Source organism: Pithys albifrons, chromosome 19 (genome assembly GCF_047495875.1).
Source record: "Pithys albifrons albifrons isolate INPA30051 chromosome 19, PitAlb_v1, whole genome shotgun sequence".
Taxonomy (NCBI): domain Eukaryota; kingdom Metazoa; phylum Chordata; class Aves; order Passeriformes; family Thamnophilidae; genus Pithys; species Pithys albifrons.
The window spans coordinates 2,075,873-2,094,429 of NC_092476.1; the positions used below are offsets into that span (position 1 = coordinate 2,075,873).

An 18,557-nucleotide genomic window follows, 5' to 3' on the forward strand; every position below is an offset into this window, starting at 1 on the left:
GTGTTTCTGCCTGGCTCTGTGTCTGCTGACTTGGACCCCCTTTCCAGGAGAGCTGCATTGAGCTCCTTCAGAGTTTGAGTTCCATCCAGCTCAGCAAAGCTTGGCTGCTCAGTGTGAACAGAAACAAACAGCTTTGAAGCTGCAAACTTAATTCTGCTTTATTTTTTTCCTGGATTTGCACAGCTTTAATGGCCAAGAGGTGAAACATCCAGTTAAACAGAATCAGAATCTGGACTTTCAGATTCAATTTTAAAAAGGTTTTTAATGCTGCCAGGGTTTGCAGTTGTGTATCTGGAATGGTTGAAAAATCTAAGAAATGTTCTAAGGGATCCTATGTGGGTAGGAGGAGAAATACCTTTTCCTTTTGCATTTTCTGCCTTTGCCAGAGCTCCTGCCTGTTCTCTGTACCAAGTTGGCAGCCAGACCTTGCAGGTCTAAATGAAGCCTTACTGAACAAAGGCACTTTATGTTTGAACTCTGTGCCCTGAGTCTCCACCACCAGCCTGGCCAGGCATTTATGTTAAATAAGGTCAACAAATATAGACAAGCTGTGTTTTGCAAATTAACCCAAAACAAATCCCAACAACAACAACAACAACAACAACAACAGTGCTTTTCTTTAACTCTGCCTCTTCCTTGTTTCACAGGCAAGAAGAGAAACCCTGGGCTGAAAATTCCTAAAGAAGCATTTGAGCAACCACAGACAAGCTCCACGTAAGTCTAAAAACACTAAAGAGGGAGAAGGAAAAGAAAGCCACGAAGCCCAGTTGCTTCCAGCCTTTGCTGGTGCCTGCCCTGGCCAAGGCCAGGCTGGATGGGGCTCTGAGCACCCTGGCATAGTGGAAGGTGTCCCTGCCCATGCCAGGGGGTGCAACTGGAGGGGCTTTAAGGTCCCTTCCAACCCCAACCATTCCATGATTGGGTGATAATCACTTCACAGCCCATGTATTTTATTTCTCAGGTAGTGCCAGGGGGTCTCAGCCCATCACCTGTGCCCATCACGTGCCCACGTCTCATGTGCTGCTTAATAAGGCAGGAGAAGACAAAAAACAGAATGGGCACCCAGTTTTGGCTGAGGTGGCACTTTGGCCACCCAGTTTGAGTAACATGCCTTTGATCAAGGCAGAAAAATGCATCCCCTGCTCCACACAGTCAGCCTTGCAAAAGGAAACCCTCTAGTTCTGAGGCAATTTGGGCAGCTCCAGCCTGCCTGACTTTCTTTGCTTCCCTGAGAATTCACTTTTTTTAGCCTGTTACCATGTGCTGTGTGACTGAGGCAATAATTTACAGTGGGTCTAGGTCTTTATGCCCATTTAATCCATTTTTCCTACAGGCTGGCAGGGATTTGGTGCTTGCCACCTGCTTTGCCTTTCCCAGTGAATGGCTCTGGGTTCCTGCATGGGGTAGCTGGGTGTGGGAAATGCCAATTCCAGCAGCTTCCTTCCTGAGCCCTTTCTGGGGTGACTTTGTGGATCTTGGCTGTATGTGTTGCTCCTGCAAAACCAGGAGCCTGCTCAGGGCTCCAAGGGCTGCTGGATGAAGGTGTGAGGGGATGGCTTGGGGCACCATGGGGGTTATATTTATTCACTGAGGGGAAAATGATCTTTTCAAAGCATCTTTTCCCTTTCCTGCAGGCCACCCAGAGATCTAGACTCCAAAGCCTGCATCTCTATTGGGGAGGAGGTAAGACCAGGGGACCTTTGGGGACAGGTGACCATCCTGGGCTGGCTGCTGTGGGATCACTTCACTTCAGCCCCCTCAAAAGGGCAGATTAATAAATACCAACTATTAGAAATAATTCAGCCTGTTTTGCTTGAAATGGAAGGCAGTTGCTGGATAAATAAAAGCTGAGAAGAGCCAGCCTGGGAGCCGCTGAGCTCTGGGGGCTTGTGAGCCCTGGCAGCCACCTCCAGCCATAGATACTTGACTGGCACGTGGGGTTTGTGCTCCTGCAGCAAGGGCTGTGTGTGGGCCAGCAGTGTGGCCCCTTGGCCAGCTGCAGTGGGACCTGCTGCTTGGCACAGCTCTGATGAACATGTCCCAAACACTCCCCCTCTGCCTCTCATGGCACGTGGGTTCCCTTCATATTTTCCACCGTGGAAATTCCTTCCTTGCTGCAACAAGGTGCAGCTAATCCCCTGGAAACAACCATTTTAAAGCAAGGGGATTGCTAACAGAGCCTTCTGATTTAAAGCCTCGATCCAAAGTATTTCCCTTCACTAATATGGAAGGCCATCTCCTCAGGAGTCTAACTCAGGGTAGATCTTCCTGTCCTGGAAGCAGATCCCTGTGACAGCATGGAAAGCAGTCCACCTGATGGTCTGAAAGAAACAGCAGGGAAAAACCAAAACCCAGGCCCGTTATTTTGATAGGGAAAAAAGGGCAGAACAGAACCATAAAAGCATTTTAAAGCTGGACGACAAATTTATTAGGTGCAAAAGATGGGCCTTGGTGTCAGCAAGTTAATTTATGAAGTGAAATGCTAATCCAATAGTGTTTTATAATACCTATCTTTGGATGCTTTTCTTTCATTTTGTGTTTTCCCTGGCATGAAGCAGGGCCTGGAAGGTGGAAACAGTGTGAGATGCTTCTGGAGCAAAATGGTGCAGCACGGAGGCAGAGAAAATGCTGCCTGCTGTTAGAGCAAGCAATGCTCCAAGAAAATCACTTCTCTCCTGCAGTCCCAGGGATGAGGGAAGGCTCCAGAAAAGCTCCTTGCACAGAGGCAGCCAGGCTGTGGTGGATGGTGCAAAGACAAACACTTGTAAAGCCCAGAGCTCATTGTGTTCTACAGCCACAGATCTGTGGCTGTCTCAGAGGGCCTGGCATGCCATGGCTTGTATTTCCCATAGATCTGTTCCCTGTTTATCCAGCCAGGTTCCTTTAGGATGGGCTCCCTCTTCCACCAGCCTGTCTGCCCTCACCCTGATCCCGAGGGAAAGCCACTTTCCCTCCCCTCCCTTTTGGCTTTGCTGCTCATTTGAAGTGCCCTTCAAGCATTTGTTTGAAGAGGATCCCCTTGAGCAGCAGGAGCAGTGTCAGAGATGCTTAAATTGCTCTTCCTCCAGAATGTTTTGCAGGGCTCCTTGTGCACATTCCCACAGTGCATCCCTGCTCCCTGGGGCATCCCCAACCACTGCAGGCTGCAGGAATTTTTCTGCTGTGCCGACAAAAAGCTGTGTGGGATTATTCCCTGTGAATGGGTCCCTTCTCACCCGCTGCCTTCTGCAGGGTGACTGAGTGATGTGGTTGTGAGTTCAGCAAACAGAATGGCAGGGCTTAGTGGCAAGGGCCTGCTTTAAACATCCAAAAATAATAATAATAATAGGCAAAAAATAGAGCAACTGCACAATATCGTAGCAGAAAAGAAGGGCAGGTTGGGATGCAGAGTCCAAACAAAGTCACCCTTTGTGTAAGAACAGGAGGAAGAGATGACAGACAAAACAAATCCTCTGTGGTTTGAAAATGGGGCACACTCAGTTGCTGTTTGGTCCATCTGCAGGTCTGGAGAAATAAACTGTTGCAGATCTTAAAAACCTGGAGGTATTTTCATGATTGTTTGGGGGAGGAGAAAGATGGAAGGAAGAAAAATTAAAATAAGACTGAAGGTGATTCCCAGGGGAGAAGCTGGTGTGGTGTGTTCCATCCCAGCACTTAGAGGATGGAGAGACTGAAAGTGCTGCCAGCTGAAGGTGACTGGGAGGGACAGGGCAAGAGCATGTAATGACAAGACAAGGGGGAATAGATCCAAACTAAAACACAGTAGGTTTAAGTTGGATATTAGGAAAAAATTCTCCCCTGTGAGGGTGGTGAGGCCCTGGCAGAGGTTTACCAGAGAAGCTGTGGCTGTCCCATCCCTGGAAGTGTCCAAGTCCAGGCTGGATGGAGTTCTGAGCAGCCTGGACTAGTGGAAAGTGTCCCTGCCCATGGCCATGAAACTGGATGTTCTGTAAGGTTTCTTCCAACACAAAGCTTTCCATGATTCTGTGACACTGGGCTGTAGGTGGCTCTCAGAGCATCCCACCAAAGGAACAGCTCTTCCTGTGCCTACTCTGCTCAGATGCTCCTTTACATTCCTTGAGCAGGGAGATTGGACCAGATGACTCCAGTGTGTCCCTTCCAGCCTTCCCCATTCTGTGATTCTGTGGCACAGGCTCTGCTCACAGGGCACGTCCTCCTCATCCCTGCCTGCTGGCTCATCCTCCCTGCAGCCTCTGGGTACTGGGATTGGTGTGCTGGGGAGGGCACACACAGGGTGAGGGGATGTGCCAGGCAGGGCTGGATTTTGGGGGGCATTCCTGCCCTGGCACAGCCGTGGCCACCGTGGTGCTGAGGGTTGTCTCTCCTGCAGAACTTTGAGGTGAAAGCCGATGACCTGGAGCCCATCTCCGAGCTGGGACGAGGTGCGTACGGGGTGGTGGAGAAGATGCGGCACATGCCCAGCGGGCAGATCATGGCAGTGAAGGTAGAGTGAGCCTCGGGCTTCGTGTCTGTGTCTGTGTGCCCACCACAGCTCTCATCTCACTGGGCTGAGGTCTGCTCCTTTCCTCGTGAAATCCTCTCTGAACCAGTGTTCTGTCCCAGGGTGTTTTACTCTCCTCTGCAGTTCCTTTGCTGATTTAAAGCCTTCAGTTCCAAGTATTTCCCTTCAAGGCCATCTCCTCAGGAGTCTAACTCAGGGTAGATCTTCCTGTCCTGGAAGCAGATCCTTGTGACAGCATGGAAAGCAGTCCACTGATGGTCTGAAAAAATAGCAGGGAAAAAGCAAAACCCAGGACAGTTTTGAGCTTGAGGGACTCAAAGAGTGCTGAGAGAGGTTTGAGCCTTTTAACCAAGGGATGTGTTCTAAAACTGTCATGCTCAACGAGTCTCCAGCACTACAGTGCATAAGTCATGTTTATCTGCAATATTCCTGTTTTCCTAGGATTTTATTTGCCATAATTTTTTAAATGTACATATTTTTTTCTGATGTAGTCATACCTTTAGATTCAGGGCTTTGCACTTTGTAAAGAAGAATGAATTTAATTGCATAACAGTATTTTCTCATCTGAGAGTTTTTAAGGGAATTTGGAATGGGACATTTTTGTTGGGATTTTCACATTTTGCCTGCTGCAGTGGGGTCTTGATTCAGGGCAGGCTTGTAGATGCTGTTATGAAAAGTTTTCATAACAACAGCTTAGACTCATAAATTTGGTCATGGGAAAATGTGTAGTTTGGGAAGGACCAGTTATTGCTTGGCTGAATTTTACCTCAAGTTTCCTTTCTGAATAAGGAAAAAAGAGATGCAGAGCTGGAAGCTATGAGCAAACTGAGGGAAAACTCTTAGCTCCTCAGTTGTGGATAGACTTTGCTGTGGGTGCTAGGTGGGACATTTCTCAGGGCTTCTGTGCTCTGCATTTGGACTTCTTCTTTGCTTTGGTGTTCACCAAACTGCAAAAGATGTCTGTGAGTGTGATGGAAGATCTGAACAGGGTATGGCAGGAGCATTCAGGCCATCTATGGTGCTCAACAGTTTAATTCTGTCCCATTGCTGACCTTGAGGGGCTCTGGCCACAGAACCTGGGGTATGTGTGTGACCCATGTTGGATTGTGCTGTGCCCTGTTGTGGTGCTTTCCAGCTGAGGGTCCCCAGGTATTTCATATAAATGGCATTTCTTCCTGGGAGACTGGGAAAGGCACATTTTCCAAAGCCATGAGGAGCCCACGGGCTCTGGTGCAGGGCTGGAGTCCCCTCTCATGGCCAGAGTTTGCTGAGATGTAATAGATGTCCACTACAGCTCCCAAAGTCACAGCTTTCCACCAGCCTAGACTCTGATTTCCTGCTCCTTTCTTCTCTCCCAACACTCGTTTCTTTTGGCTGTTGCCAAGAGTGGTGTTTGCAAGGAAGAGCGAAATCCCCTGTGGTTTGGGCTGAGGTGAGAAGATCCCTGTTGGCACTGGATGCTCCTGCCATGGTGCTGTGCTTGTGATGTGCCTGTGACAAAGAGATGTGATAAAAGGGGGACACTGGGGGTGTGGTGGAAGGGTCAGGGTGTGGTGGGAGGGTCAGGGTGTGGTGTGGGGGCCCCATGGCCAGCCCAGGTGTGGCTGTGGCACCCAAGTGCTGGCAGCCACCACTGACCCGCTCTGTCCTCCAGCGGATCCGAGCCACAGTGAACAGCCAGGAGCAGAAGAGGTTGTTGATGGACCTGGATATCTCCATGAGGACAGTGGATTGTCCCTTCACCGTCACGTTTTACGGGGCACTTTTCCGAGAGGTACGGAATCCTGGAGCTGAGCTGTGCTGCCCCTTCTCCCAGGCCCTGAATTCCCTTCTCTAGACTTCCTCCAAGTGCCAAGGGTTTAATCACCATCTAGACATGCAGGCTTGGTACAATATGGATTTGTTCAATCCTGGCCTAAGGATCTGTCACATACAGTGAGTTTTATTGCTGGGGGTGGCTGGTCACTGAGACCACCAGCCCACAGCCTGGTCCTGTAGTGTTAATGCTGCTCTGGCTTGGGATGAGAAAGCCATGGGGAGGAAAAATGTGGAGAGCTCTGAAAAGCAGGATTTATTGAAGAGTTTTAAGCATAGCTCTGCAGAGCTGAACTTTTCCTGGCTCTGCATTAGGAGCTTCAGTTCTGATAACTTTTTGAGCTCCTACATCACCAGAACTCTGCTTTGGGAAAAGACAGCAAAAAGTACCCCCTAAATGGTAGGGAATGTGACAGCACTTACTGCCAGCTGGAGAGGAGGAAAGAAAAAGCCCAATGCAGTTTTGCTGAATGAGTTTTAAAAGACAGGGAAAAGGCAAAAGGGTCAGCAAAGAGTTTTGCACAGGATAGGAATGGAAAGAAAGGAAGGAAAGGATGCCTGGTCCAGTAGGCAGATGTCTGCTCTCTTTATTCTCCAGGGAGATGTGTGGATTTGCATGGAGCTTATGGATACCTCCCTGGACAAATTCTACAAACATGTCATTGACAAAGGCCTGACGATTCCTGAGGACATCCTGGGGAAAATCGCTGTCTCTGTGAGTACTGGTGGGGTGAGGAGGGAAGGGGCTTCTCTTCTAAGCCAAGTCCTACGTGACCCAAGCTCTGTTCGCACCAGGAAGAGCATGGTCCGTGGGCCACAGCCCATGTGGACATTCCTAGCTGGCTTCCAGGATCTGGTCTCAGGTGAAGTTATTTTTAATCCATAAATAACCTGTAAAGTACCTGTGCGTGACACGGTGTGAGATGTGGGGAGGGTCCAGCAGTTCTTTTGCCAGGGAAGGTCCCTGGGTATCCACCGTGACCCTGGGCTGCTGGGAGGGTGCAGGACTTGTGGGAGACCCTTCAGGCAGGTCTGATGGGGATGGGGTGGGTGAAGGCAGGTGTTTCCTCCTCCTCATGGTGCTGCCAGCTGTGATTGACTCTGGCTTTGTTGTTTCAGATTGTAAAAGCACTAGAACATCTCCACAGTAAGCTCTCTGTGATCCACCGAGGTGAGTGCCAGGCACACAGCCCTGACCACGCTGGTGTCTGTCTGTCTGTCTGCCCTGCTCTCAGCCTGACAAGGGCTCCCAAAACACCCCAGATAAAGTGGGCCTTTGACAGCAAAAATATTCCCCAGCATCTCGTGACTTGCAGCAAAACCCAGTCAGAGGAAATGGCTGCTGGAAGCTGCCTGCTGGTCCCAGGTGGAGAATTGAGCTCCAGCCTGGTTGTGCTGGCAGGAAAAGGGTTGCATTTCCTGAAATCCCATGGTCTGTTTCCACACCTCTGCAGAATTCAGCCAATCTTCTGACCCTGGTGAGCTTTGGACCAGGCTCTGCCAAGGTTTCTGCCCCAGTTCTGTGCTGATGTGCAGTGAGAGGCATTTCCCTGCCAGAATGATGCCTTGGACAGTGATCTACCCACCCTCATCCCCTTCCTTGAGCTTCCCTGAGCACTGCTGGAGCAGAACAGTTCAAGAGCTAAAATAGCCTCAAGTGAAATCATAAAACCCTCCTTAAATTCTTCTGACATTTACCCCTCTAGAGCATCTCAAAGATGCCGTGAACACACTTAGGAAGAAACAAATTTGCAGTTGCTGCTTGACACCTTTTATTTTTAAAGGGTCATATTCAATTTGTCATGAGGAGGAAAAAGCTCTCCCTGGAGTGTGTGAGTGCCTGGGAAGGAGCATCTGAAGCAGCAGAGTTCAGCTTGAGCAGGCAGCCACACTGAGTACACTCTGCCTGTGGCTGGGAGTTGAGTTTCCACCTTCTGTATCACTTACAGGAGGTGGAAAACACTGCTTGGCTCTTGGATTTCTGTTTACTTGTTTGATTTCCATTGAAAACTGTCTTACTTCAGCACAGTAGCAGATGGGTGAGGATCTCAGATACCTGAGGGTTTTGATTGCAGAATACTGATTAGAGAGCAGATGTTAAGGAGCTGTAAACCACCCAGTTCTAATAAAGAGGACTCAAAAGCAGCTTCTGGCCTCTCTCAGATGATGTTTCAGCCTTGTATTTAATAGTTTATCACATGGAGACAGAGGATCTTCTTGCAGAAGAGACCTGTTATTTCTGGGTGGCAGCAGGGAAAGGATCACTCCTGTTGGAGTCACCCGTGCTGTGTTGGGATTTCATTTGGGATTATCCTCACAGAGCAATTGTCTGCTGTGCAGGAAAGCACCTCCATGCTCTTCTGTATATCACTTTCTGGCATATTTCTGTGCCTTGATTTCCCTTTTTGATGGGAATTACAACGTGATGCAAGTGTGAACTCACCAGGGATTATGAAGCCGTGATGGGAAGCAGATAAATCTGGCAGTAATAAATAGATGAGCCACTGGCTTGGTTTCCATAAGGTGTGAAGCACCCACACTCCTGCTGCTGCTCACGCTGCTGTCAGGCCTGAGATCTTCAAATCAAAGCCCATTTCTGAAATCTTGGACTTTGTCTTAGTTACAGCTCCCTCCTTCCCTGCACCCTTTCATTTCATCCTTTCCTGCCCACTCCTCATGCTTTCTCCATGAGTTTTGCTTTTGGTGGAATGAGATCAGATCTGTGGGGACTTGGCAGAGCTGCAGCCCTTTGCAGACATCCCATGGAGATGCCCCCAGCCCTGCAGAGCTGCTGTGGTGTCTGTGGCCATCCCATATGCTGTGGGATATGATGGTTGTGTGCAGGGTTACCTCCCTCTGCCCCAGATGGAGGAGGGAGTCTGCAGGTGAAGGGACACTGGCAGGGCACATGACAGGCCCATGAGTTGTCACCTGAACAGCAGCAGCCGCAGCCAGCGGGGTTTTGGCATGTCCAAGGCTCAGGGCTCTGCACAGACTCCTTGGGTGCCCTCTGCTGATAGGAAGCTCTTCAGCCTTTTTTGGCTTGGCCCAGCCACCCACATGTGACAGTGACTGTGGTCTGTGTTCCTTCTTGCAGATGTAAAGCCCTCTAACGTGTTGATCAATACGCAGGGGCAGGTGAAAATGTGCGATTTTGGCATTAGCGGTTACCTCGTGGACTCGGTTGCCAAAACCATGGATGCAGGATGCAAACCCTACATGGCTGTAAGTTGAGCTGTGGAGAAGCTGCAGGGGAGCAGCCAAAGGAACATGAGCTCGGGGGGAAGGATCAGCCTCTGTCATGTGTCCCGGGGACTCCTTTGGGAAGGCATATCCCTGAAGTTAAGGGATACAGTCCCCCTGTAAAGGGGCAGAGGGGGAGACAGGTCTCATGGATCTCCTGGGCACAACCTCTTGCTGCCTTTTCACCTCCCTGTGACTTGGGAAAGGCTCTGGAATTGCTCCCTCCTGCATGTTTGCCATTTGCCTGGTGGGGGCAATAATACTTAGCGTCTGGAAGGAAAAACAGTCTCCAGGGATTGGGTCCCTTGGGCTCCTCCAGGGAGCTGCTGTTCGGGATTCACCCTTTATGGAGTACTTGCACAGGGTGAAAACAGTCCTGGAGAGTTGAGGCCTGTCACCCCTCCATGCCAGCTATGCCACCCCAGTCCCTGGTGCAGGTGTCACCTGCTTCTGGTGCCCCATTTCATTGCCTGCCCTTACTGTGAGGATGGGGGACCAGATTTGGCCCCACAACAACCAAGAGAGCAGCCTGGTGGTGTGGGCTAAGTGGGCTGCCACCCTGAAAGCCCCACCTGAGGATGGTGAGCCCTGGTTGACTGGGCATGGCACTGGGACCATCCCTGTTCCTCATCCACCTCTGTCTCTGTTCACAGCCTGAGAGAATTAACCCAGAGCTGAACCAGAAGGGGTACAGCGTCAAATCCGACATCTGGAGCCTGGGGATCACGATGGTAGGGTGGCCTGGGGGCTGGCAGCGATGCCAGCCGGGCTCAGTGTTGCTCATGGTCTCATTTTCCTCCCCACAGTCCCACTGACACTGGTGGCTCTGGTTCCTTGGGAAGATGGTGGAGTAGGAACGGGAATACAGCTCTGGGGGAACCCGGGGATGTGCTGTAGGGTTGAAGGGAAGGAGAATGGAACTGCTTTGTCAGCTCCTTAGTGCTGCAGCTGCCAGGAGATGGCAGCATGGACTAAGGCACAGGCACAGGCGCCTGGAGCAGGTTGGGTTCCGAGCACAAAGACCTTGTCCCGGCACTCAGCAATTTAGCAGAGCCCCCCTCAGCAGAGCAGGGCTGGGTGGGGTCTCCCACGCAGTGTTTGGGGGGGATCCATCTGCTCACAGAGTCATTTTACAGCGCAGTTACCCTGTGCAATGTGGGGCTGCTTTTAACTTCCCACCTTTCCCGGGTGATATCGGACATGGAGGGAGCAGGGAATTGAATGTGGAGCCCTCTGGGTCTCCTCTGGCCTCTTCCTTTTGCTGGGGAAGGTTAAGCAAGATGCTGTGGCCTGAGTGGGGTGTGAGGAAATCACAGAACGGTTTGAGATGGAAGGGAGTTTACAGCTCATTTTGTTCCACCCCCTGCCATGGGCAGGGGCACCTTCCACTATCCCAGATTGCTCCAAGGCCTGTCCAACCTGGCCTTGGACACTTCCAGGGAAGAATTTCCTCCTGTCATTTATTCTATATCTCTCTTAGTTTAAAACTAATCCCCTTTGTCCTATCACTGTCTGCTCATGTGAAAAATGGCTCTCTTTTCTTTCTGTAAGCCCCGTTTAGGCACTGAAAGGGGCTCTGAGGGCTCCCTGGAGCCTTCCCCTCTCCAGGCTGAACAACATCAGCCTGTCTCCAGCCCTTGGATTTGTGCAGAGCCTAAAATCACACCCCTGGGTGGGCACAGGGAAGTCTGAAATCAGTGGGGTGGCTGGGCTGTGGGGTGTCCTCCCCTTCCCTGAGGTGCAGGCTGTGTCTCCCCAGATCGAGCTGGCCATCCTGCGCTTTCCCTACGACTCCTGGGGGACGCCCTTCCAGCAGCTCAAGCAGGTGGTGGAGGAGCCGTCGCCGCAGCTCCCAGTGGAGAAGTTCTCAGCGGAGTTCGTTGATTTTACCTCGCAATGGTAAAATACCTTCATGGCCTCACTCACCTGTGTCCTTTTGGGCTGAGAAGCACAGGGGCCATTGGTCTCCTGTGTCCCTGTCCCCGGGGGCAGCCCTTGGGTGTACAAACCCAGTTTTGGGGCAGAACATCCCCCCAGGAAGGGATGTGCCTTCCTGCCCTCCCTGAGCCGGGTGGGTGCCTGGAACTGTGCAGGCAGAGCAGTGGTGGTGGTGGCTGTGTGAGGTGGTGAAGAACAGGCTTCATCTCCTCTGGGGGATGCATAGGAGGAAGGGTTTAGGAGGCTCCTCACTCCAGTTGCCTGTGCACAGAGTTTCCTTTGCACAGGCAGGTGCAGTCAAGCAGCTCCGCCAGCCCCTCACGTCCCCGAGGCTGGAAAGGGGAGCAGGATGTGGAATGGCTGCCTTCTCCTGCTCCTGCTGCCAGGGGACACAGGTCTGAGGGCAGAGGTTGCCCCGTGGTGGCCCCTGTCAGCATCTCTCCCCCTCCAGGCCCTCCAGCCGCTGTGCTGCTTTCCACTGGACTCAGAGCGGGAACAGTGGGAGGGTTTGGCTGCGGTGTCAAAAAAGGCCTGAGGCTGTCTGGAGGCTGTGGGAGCTGCAGAGGCTCTGCAGGGAGCTCAGAGCTGCCCTCAGCACGGCTCCCAGGGCTGGCAGCTGCCCCACAGCTCCTGCCTGCTGCTCCTCCAGCTTCCCTGGAACCGCGGGGCAGGCGGGTGATTTTCCAGGCGCTGCAGTGCCCTCCGCTGCCTGCCAAGTTGGCAGGTGGATGGTGGGTTTCTGTGGTGGCCAAGAGAGGACGACAGATCGACAAATACAGAAACATGAGACTGTTCCTGAGTGCCAGTGCCAGGGACGGAGCTCAGCCGGCTCTGCCGTGACCCAGAGAGGGGATTATCGGCCACTCCTGCCTGGGGACTCTCAGTACCGACGGTCACATTCTTGGGAGTTGTGTTCAAACATGTTTTCATGCCTCTGTGGTTTCGCTCCTCGCCTCCCCACCGACCCATGCTGGGGAATACCTGCCATGCCCACACTGCTCTGTGTTTGGAGAGGTGGGAGCTGGCTTGGAAAAACCCTCTCCCAAAATGCCCACCGTTTTTGCAAGGCCCACGCTGAGGTTTGGGACCAGCTGTTGTTCTCTCATGCTGTTTGTTGTTGCCAAGTTGCCTGTTTGTGCCAGGCAGGCTGTTGTTCCTCATCGAGTGGTTTGCTCTTGCAAGTCTGGTGTCCTGCAGCTCAGGCTGGGGCTGGCTTAGGAGTTACATCCATGGCCACTTTGGGAAGCATTCCTCTCCTGGCAAATCGTGCCCTTCAGGATCACTGAAGATCTATCAATGCCAGCATTGGGGCATGGACTCAGAACAGTGAATTTGGTGGCAGATTGCACTAGTTCTGTGTTGTTGAGTCTGAGAATTTGTTCTGACACCAAACCCGGTGACATCCACTCAGTGCATCAAGTCTGAGTTAGTTTTATGTCTAATTCATCTGCTGCATGGGGCAGTGAAGTCTGATCACCTGTAGCCACTGCAGGAAAGTTCCTGGGATGTCTGAGTCAGGATCAGATCCTAATATGACTTTCATTCCTGAAAATTTACATCGATTTCAGTAACTTGTCACCAGATTTCCTGCTATTAACAACCTGGGAAGAAGGTTTTTATTCACAGAGGGTCTAAATTAAGAGAATTATACCAAATCTGGACACAACCTTCAAATTCACCTTGTCATCTTGGCTCAGGCCTCTCTGGAGCTCAGAGGATGTGACACATCCCGTACCTCCAGTTCAGCAACATTGGCACGTATCGGCCCTTGGTTCCTCTGTTCATTCACAACATGACACTGAACACGAGCCTGCTCCTCACAGCAAGCAGGAAATATCTATTCAGTGTGTGTCCCCTGCTTCCTCTGGGCTCCTGCAAATCCCAGCAGAGGAGCCACTGATCACTGCCGAGGTTCTCACTTTTGTTTGGCTCAGTGTGACACCTTTTCCCCGCCACCGCCGCGTACGTGTGTGAAGATCTTTTCAAGTTGCTCCAAGTGTCTTTCCCCTAAATACACTGCCAGGAAGTGAGTAGAGATTACGTCCTGTCTTTTTAAAAGCTATTTTCTGCTGGAGGGAAACCAAAATAACTTCCAGCTACAACCCTCCAGAGCCATCTGTTGTAGAAGAGGAGAAAAAAAGGATGTCCCATGGAACCGTCCCTGCTGATAATGGCGCGGTGATAAACAAATAGTTGTACACGTGCTTTGGAGCCACTTGGTCACTGCTCTCAGGCAGAGGCTGGAGGCTCTATCCATTCCTTTAGTCACTGGCCTGCTGCAGAACACCCAAAAACCCAGTTGTATGTGGCCTCCAGCAACAGGCAGTGTCTTGACTGGTGTTTATGGTGTCTCCAGATCTCTTGCTTGACCTTGAGATCACAACACTTGCTCGTATCCAGCTCTGTGTTGAATACAGAGTGTGTTGACTGAGGTGTCTTCAAATTTCCTCAACGTGGATGAGTAGCTGAACTTATTCTAGAGGGACTTAAAACCTTGATTTTGTATAGTTTTATGGCCTTGCTTAAATTGCAGAGAGAATGTAACTTCTAATTTTTTCTTCTTTCTTTTTTCTGCATTAAAGCTTGAAGAAGAATTCCAAAGAACGGCCGACATACCCAGAGCTTATGGTGAGTGTGGCTGCATCAAGGAGTGTGTTGGTTCAGGGCTGCAGTGGGTTGTGATGAGATGCTGAAGGCAGGGATTCCAGTTGTGATGATGATTTGGGATGCTTAGCATCTGTTTTTTCATAACAGGCATGAGAATTGTGACACTTCAGGGCCCTGGGAGGGCGTCTGCAAGTCAAAGATGCTCTTTGAAATCTCATTCAGGTGCTTTTCCAGTCAGATCAAGAGAGAAAAAAATATATAAAAGCAGGTAATAGATTTGCTAAGGGGCAAGAATGAGGCTGTGAGGAATCAGTAAGGATAAAATCCTTCTCTTGGGTTTGATGATAAATTCAGGCACCTCAGTGTGTGCCAGATGCTCCACATGGGCTGCAGGAACTGCCATGGTGCCTTGGAGAGGAGGCTTTTGGGCAGAGTAATTCCTGGATGAGAGGGACAGAGACAAGTCTGTGACTAATAATTCCGGTTATTGAATTTTATCTGCTGCTTAGAGACTTTGCTGGGAGCACGTCTAGGGCAGAGGAATAACTAAGGAAGAAAAGGCCAATAAAGGCTGGGGCTGGGAAGGGCAGGGCAGGGCCCTGGGTGAGCTCCCAGTGCAGACACTGGAGTCTGCTCAGCCACAGCTCTGGGCTGCAGCTGGCAAGAACACTCTCTGGGGGCAGGTTTTTCTTCTAGGGCTCCACAGCTTCTTTGGCCTCTCTCTCTGGTACAGATCCTGGTGCTCCTAAAAGCTGGGAAAAAAGCAGGAGACCTTAGGAAGTCAGTGTTTCACTCCTGTAGTCATCGAGTTCTTTTTGCACTCTCACCTGATTCACAGCTTGATAAAGGCAGGAAGGTGCCTAATACTGTTATTTCTGAAGCTCCTCACCCAAATGCTTCCTTGTCCCTACATTCCCACCCCTGTCCAGTGCCACTGGCAAGATTGGATTAAGGGTGGAAAGTGCTGCAGAATTTCCCCAGGCATTGGTATCCCTTGAGCCACAATTCCTGGGACAAGCCATCCAGAGGATCAGTGTCATCACCACCTCACACTGTCTGCTCAGAGGTGTGAAGGTGCCAGGGTTTAAGGTGCTCTCACTGCAGGTCATGCTGGAAGCCCCTGTACCTCTTGAACCTGAGTTGTGAGCAATGAATGATTCCTGTGGCATTTTGTGCTGGGCCCTGTAATGCAATTAGACTATATATAGGTCTGATTGACACACAGTTTGCCCAAATACTGGTTTCAAACAAAGGGATTTTTAAAAAAACTTCTTTTTGGTATATTATTGACTTAATACATATATTTATTTTAAGCAAATCTCTGAACTTTGCCAAGTGGCCTTTTATCAAAAAGGTTCACCAAAGCAGCTCCGTCTGTTGCAGCATTAATTCCCATTGGCAAGCGAGTGCATTTCTATTGAATTAGGTTCTTGGATCACCTCTCTGGAGTATCTCAATGCTGTGGTATTTTATGGCTGACATGAATGTTGTGAGGTCCTGTGGTTGAGGGTTGCTGTTTTGTTGGGGTTTTTTTCTCTCTCTTATGGCATTAAGTTGCGGTACTGGATTGGACTTGTCATTTAGACCAAGACTGCTCCCTTGCTTTCCTGTGGAATTGAGGTTTCTCATGGAAAATATGACTCTATGCTATCTTCAGCATCAGGAAAACTGATATGGATGCTTAATTTCATTTTCAAACCCACTTCCCCAGGTGAAGTGGAGCGTGAAACTACTGCAGGGCTGGTGGTCTGCACATGGTGTGGAGCACAGCCCTCCTGGCATGGGGGGGTTCAGTCACTGGGAGGCAGGGCTGGAGGTCACTGCTGCCACCCCTGCCACACTTGTGGGTGGCTCCAGACTGTGGGTGTGACTTCACTGGGATGTGAGAGCAGTGACATCACGCTGGGATAATAACACGGCAGGTCATTTGGGTCACCTCCCTGAGAGTTATTCAGGACACTGCGATTCCTGTGACTGTCTGACCTAGGGAGACCTTAAATTTTGCCTGGATTTTTGCCTCAGCCCATTGCTACTCTATTTCCCACATAATTGTACTTCCTCTTCCTTACTGGTGTGTCTTTGGGTCACTTCCCAGCTCCTCAGAGCTGTCTTGATAACTTTCTGCTCATGCCTGCCTTGGAATATCTCTTTTCTTTGCCCTTCTCCCTCCACTTGGCCACTGCCATAAACAATCACTGAAACAGCCAATGCTCAGGGACTGAGGAGAGGGACAGCTTGCATAAAACCTGGAAACCCCAAATTGTCTTAAAAATCTGTCTTGAAATGAGAGTGTTGGTATTAAAACTGGGCTCCCCCAACCTTGCACAGGCAGTGATAACTGTGACCCCTTCAGGGGCTGCCTTTTGGTTCTCTCTGACACCCTCCATCCAAATGAATCCAATTATCTGCCAGGACAGTGGGTGTTGAACAGTGTTTTGGGGATTTCAGGTGGGAGTTGTCTGATCTCAGCTGACATGTTGCTGTCCTGGTACCAAACCAAACCACTGGTGTTGGTTCAGAGGGGCTTTTGTTGCTGTCAGAGGGTATTTGGTTGTGTTTTTCTTCCTTACACATATTTTTCCGTTCGTGCTGAAACGTAGGCGAGATTTTCTGGCAGGATTTCTCCCCATGTTGGTCAGGATTGAGTAGTTAAACACACCAGTGCGGGTGGTTTTCCAGTCGGGATGGCTTTCCTGTGCAGTGGTTGGGGTGAAGTAGCCATGACCTGCTGCGAGTGGGAGCAGTTCAGGGAAGAAATGAGACTCAGGAGTCACCAGAGGGTAAATACACAGATAAAGGAGGAAGCTGAGGGAAAACCCGCTGCAGTCAGCCTTCCTGCAAGGTTTGCCTCACTGCTGTTGGATGGTGGGATGGGGAACCACCACCTCGGGAGGTACACACAGAGCTCTGGGGGCACGAGGTGCTGGAGGTGGAGGCACTGATTTTAACACTGAGAGCAGCCCAGCCCAGCCCTCCCAGGCAGGACAGGGTTTAGAAGGAAGCCACAAGGGCAGCACAGCTCTGCAGCTTTCCTAGAGTGGCCCCTCGAGCTCCCCAACCTGCCTCAGCTGCAAACATGGAAAGCCCAATATTATGGTGCTAATGACAAAACCTTTTTCCCCTGTCTAGAGGATTGTCTGAAAAGGCTTTTTGGTTCGGTCCTCAATGTCGTGAATAATAAACTTTGCTGTTTCTTCTCTCCTTTCTTCCCCAGCAACATCCTTTCTTCACCCTGCACGAATCCAAAGAGACAGACGTCGCCTCTTTTGTCAAGCTCATCCTGGGAGACTGAGAACTGGACTTGTAAATGAATTGCCCTTCTGTGGACTGGTGGGTGCAGGGGAGGGGCGCGTGGCAGGACTTGTCATGGAAGCACCAACAGAAAGTCGCCGTGTTTTGTTTTGTTTTGTTTTCATTCTGAGAAACCCCCACCTCGCCCAAGTTTTTTAAAGGGTTCTTTGGTATCCATAGTGACATAGAACGAGCTGGTTAGTGAAATGAATTTTAATAAGGTTGGTCACCTTAAAACAAAAACAAAACAACAAAAAAAAAAGATTTAAAAGAGTGATTTACATATTTAATGACAGTCCCTCTTCCTAACTTGCTCCTCATCCCCTTTCCCTTCCCCCTGAACCAGAATTTGCTTTGTCATGGTAATAGGTGCTATGGTAGTCATGAAGTTGTATGTAGATTTATATTTTGTCCCTTCCATTATTTTAATATTTATGTTAAGTGCTTGATGGAATAGATTTCTGTTTTATATGAGGATGAGTGCGTGGTGACGATGATGATGCTAAATGAGGCCACAGCAAGCAGCAGTCGTAGGGCTTTGCTGGGGAAAAAGGTGTCAGAGAAAAGAGGTGGAGGAGGAGGAGGAGGAGAAATGTCTCTGTTGTGGAAAATGTTTAATGTGCATCGTAAAAGGAAATTATAAGCAAGACTTGCAGCTCAGCTCCTCGAGCTGCTCTCGCAGCGTGTGAGGTGGGAGGGAGGGAGGTGCCGGTGCCCCTTCTCCGGACACCACGCTCCGAGTCCGGCCGGTGTGTCCCGGCCATCCCGCGGGGCACTGCCAGCCCCCAGCTGGGCACAGCCCCTGCTCTGCATCCCAGCGCCTCACAGCAGGCAGGCCGTGGGCTCTGGAGTGGGAATCGCTGGGATAGTGTCTGGGACGAAAGCCCCAGAGAGAAGTAGATTGACAGATGAGTTGCACAAAGGTGAGGAGGAGGCTGCGTGGTCAGTGCCCACCTGCCCGTGGGCCCAGCAGTGTTGCAGTGCCCGAGGCTCCCTTGGGCTGGGGATGAGCTGCTTTGGGCCTAAAAGGGAGCTCCTCTCTCCTTCTCCGGGTGAGACAGGATCACAGGATGCATGGCATAACACCTGTGAAAAATGGGATGTTGTAGTGCTGCTGGTTTCCAGGGCTCTTGGCACTGTGTTGGCAGCATTCCTTCTGTGCTTGCCCACACTTTGGGAG

At 50.5% G+C, this 18,557-nt stretch overlaps 1 protein-coding gene across 1 annotated transcript in view; it reads left to right on the forward strand.

Annotated features, from left to right (window-relative positions):
- Positions 1-17,852, forward strand: part of MAP2K6 (mitogen-activated protein kinase kinase 6) — a 40,886-nt gene extending 23,034 nt beyond the window's left edge. Inside the window, exons 2-12 of the mRNA XM_071573898.1 lie at positions 648-714; positions 1,635-1,683; positions 4,352-4,465; positions 6,138-6,257; positions 6,897-7,013; positions 7,418-7,469; positions 9,396-9,523; positions 10,195-10,272; positions 11,301-11,440; positions 14,062-14,107; positions 17,301-17,852. Of these exons, the coding sequence (XP_071429999.1) occupies positions 648-714; positions 1,635-1,683; positions 4,352-4,465; positions 6,138-6,257; positions 6,897-7,013; positions 7,418-7,469; positions 9,396-9,523; positions 10,195-10,272; positions 11,301-11,440; positions 14,062-14,107; positions 17,301-17,378 (989 nt within the window). The 3' untranslated portion in view covers positions 17,379-17,852. The remainder of the gene's footprint in view (positions 1-647; positions 715-1,634; positions 1,684-4,351; positions 4,466-6,137; positions 6,258-6,896; positions 7,014-7,417; positions 7,470-9,395; positions 9,524-10,194; positions 10,273-11,300; positions 11,441-14,061; positions 14,108-17,300) is intronic.
- Positions 17,853-18,557: the final 705 nt, after the last annotated feature.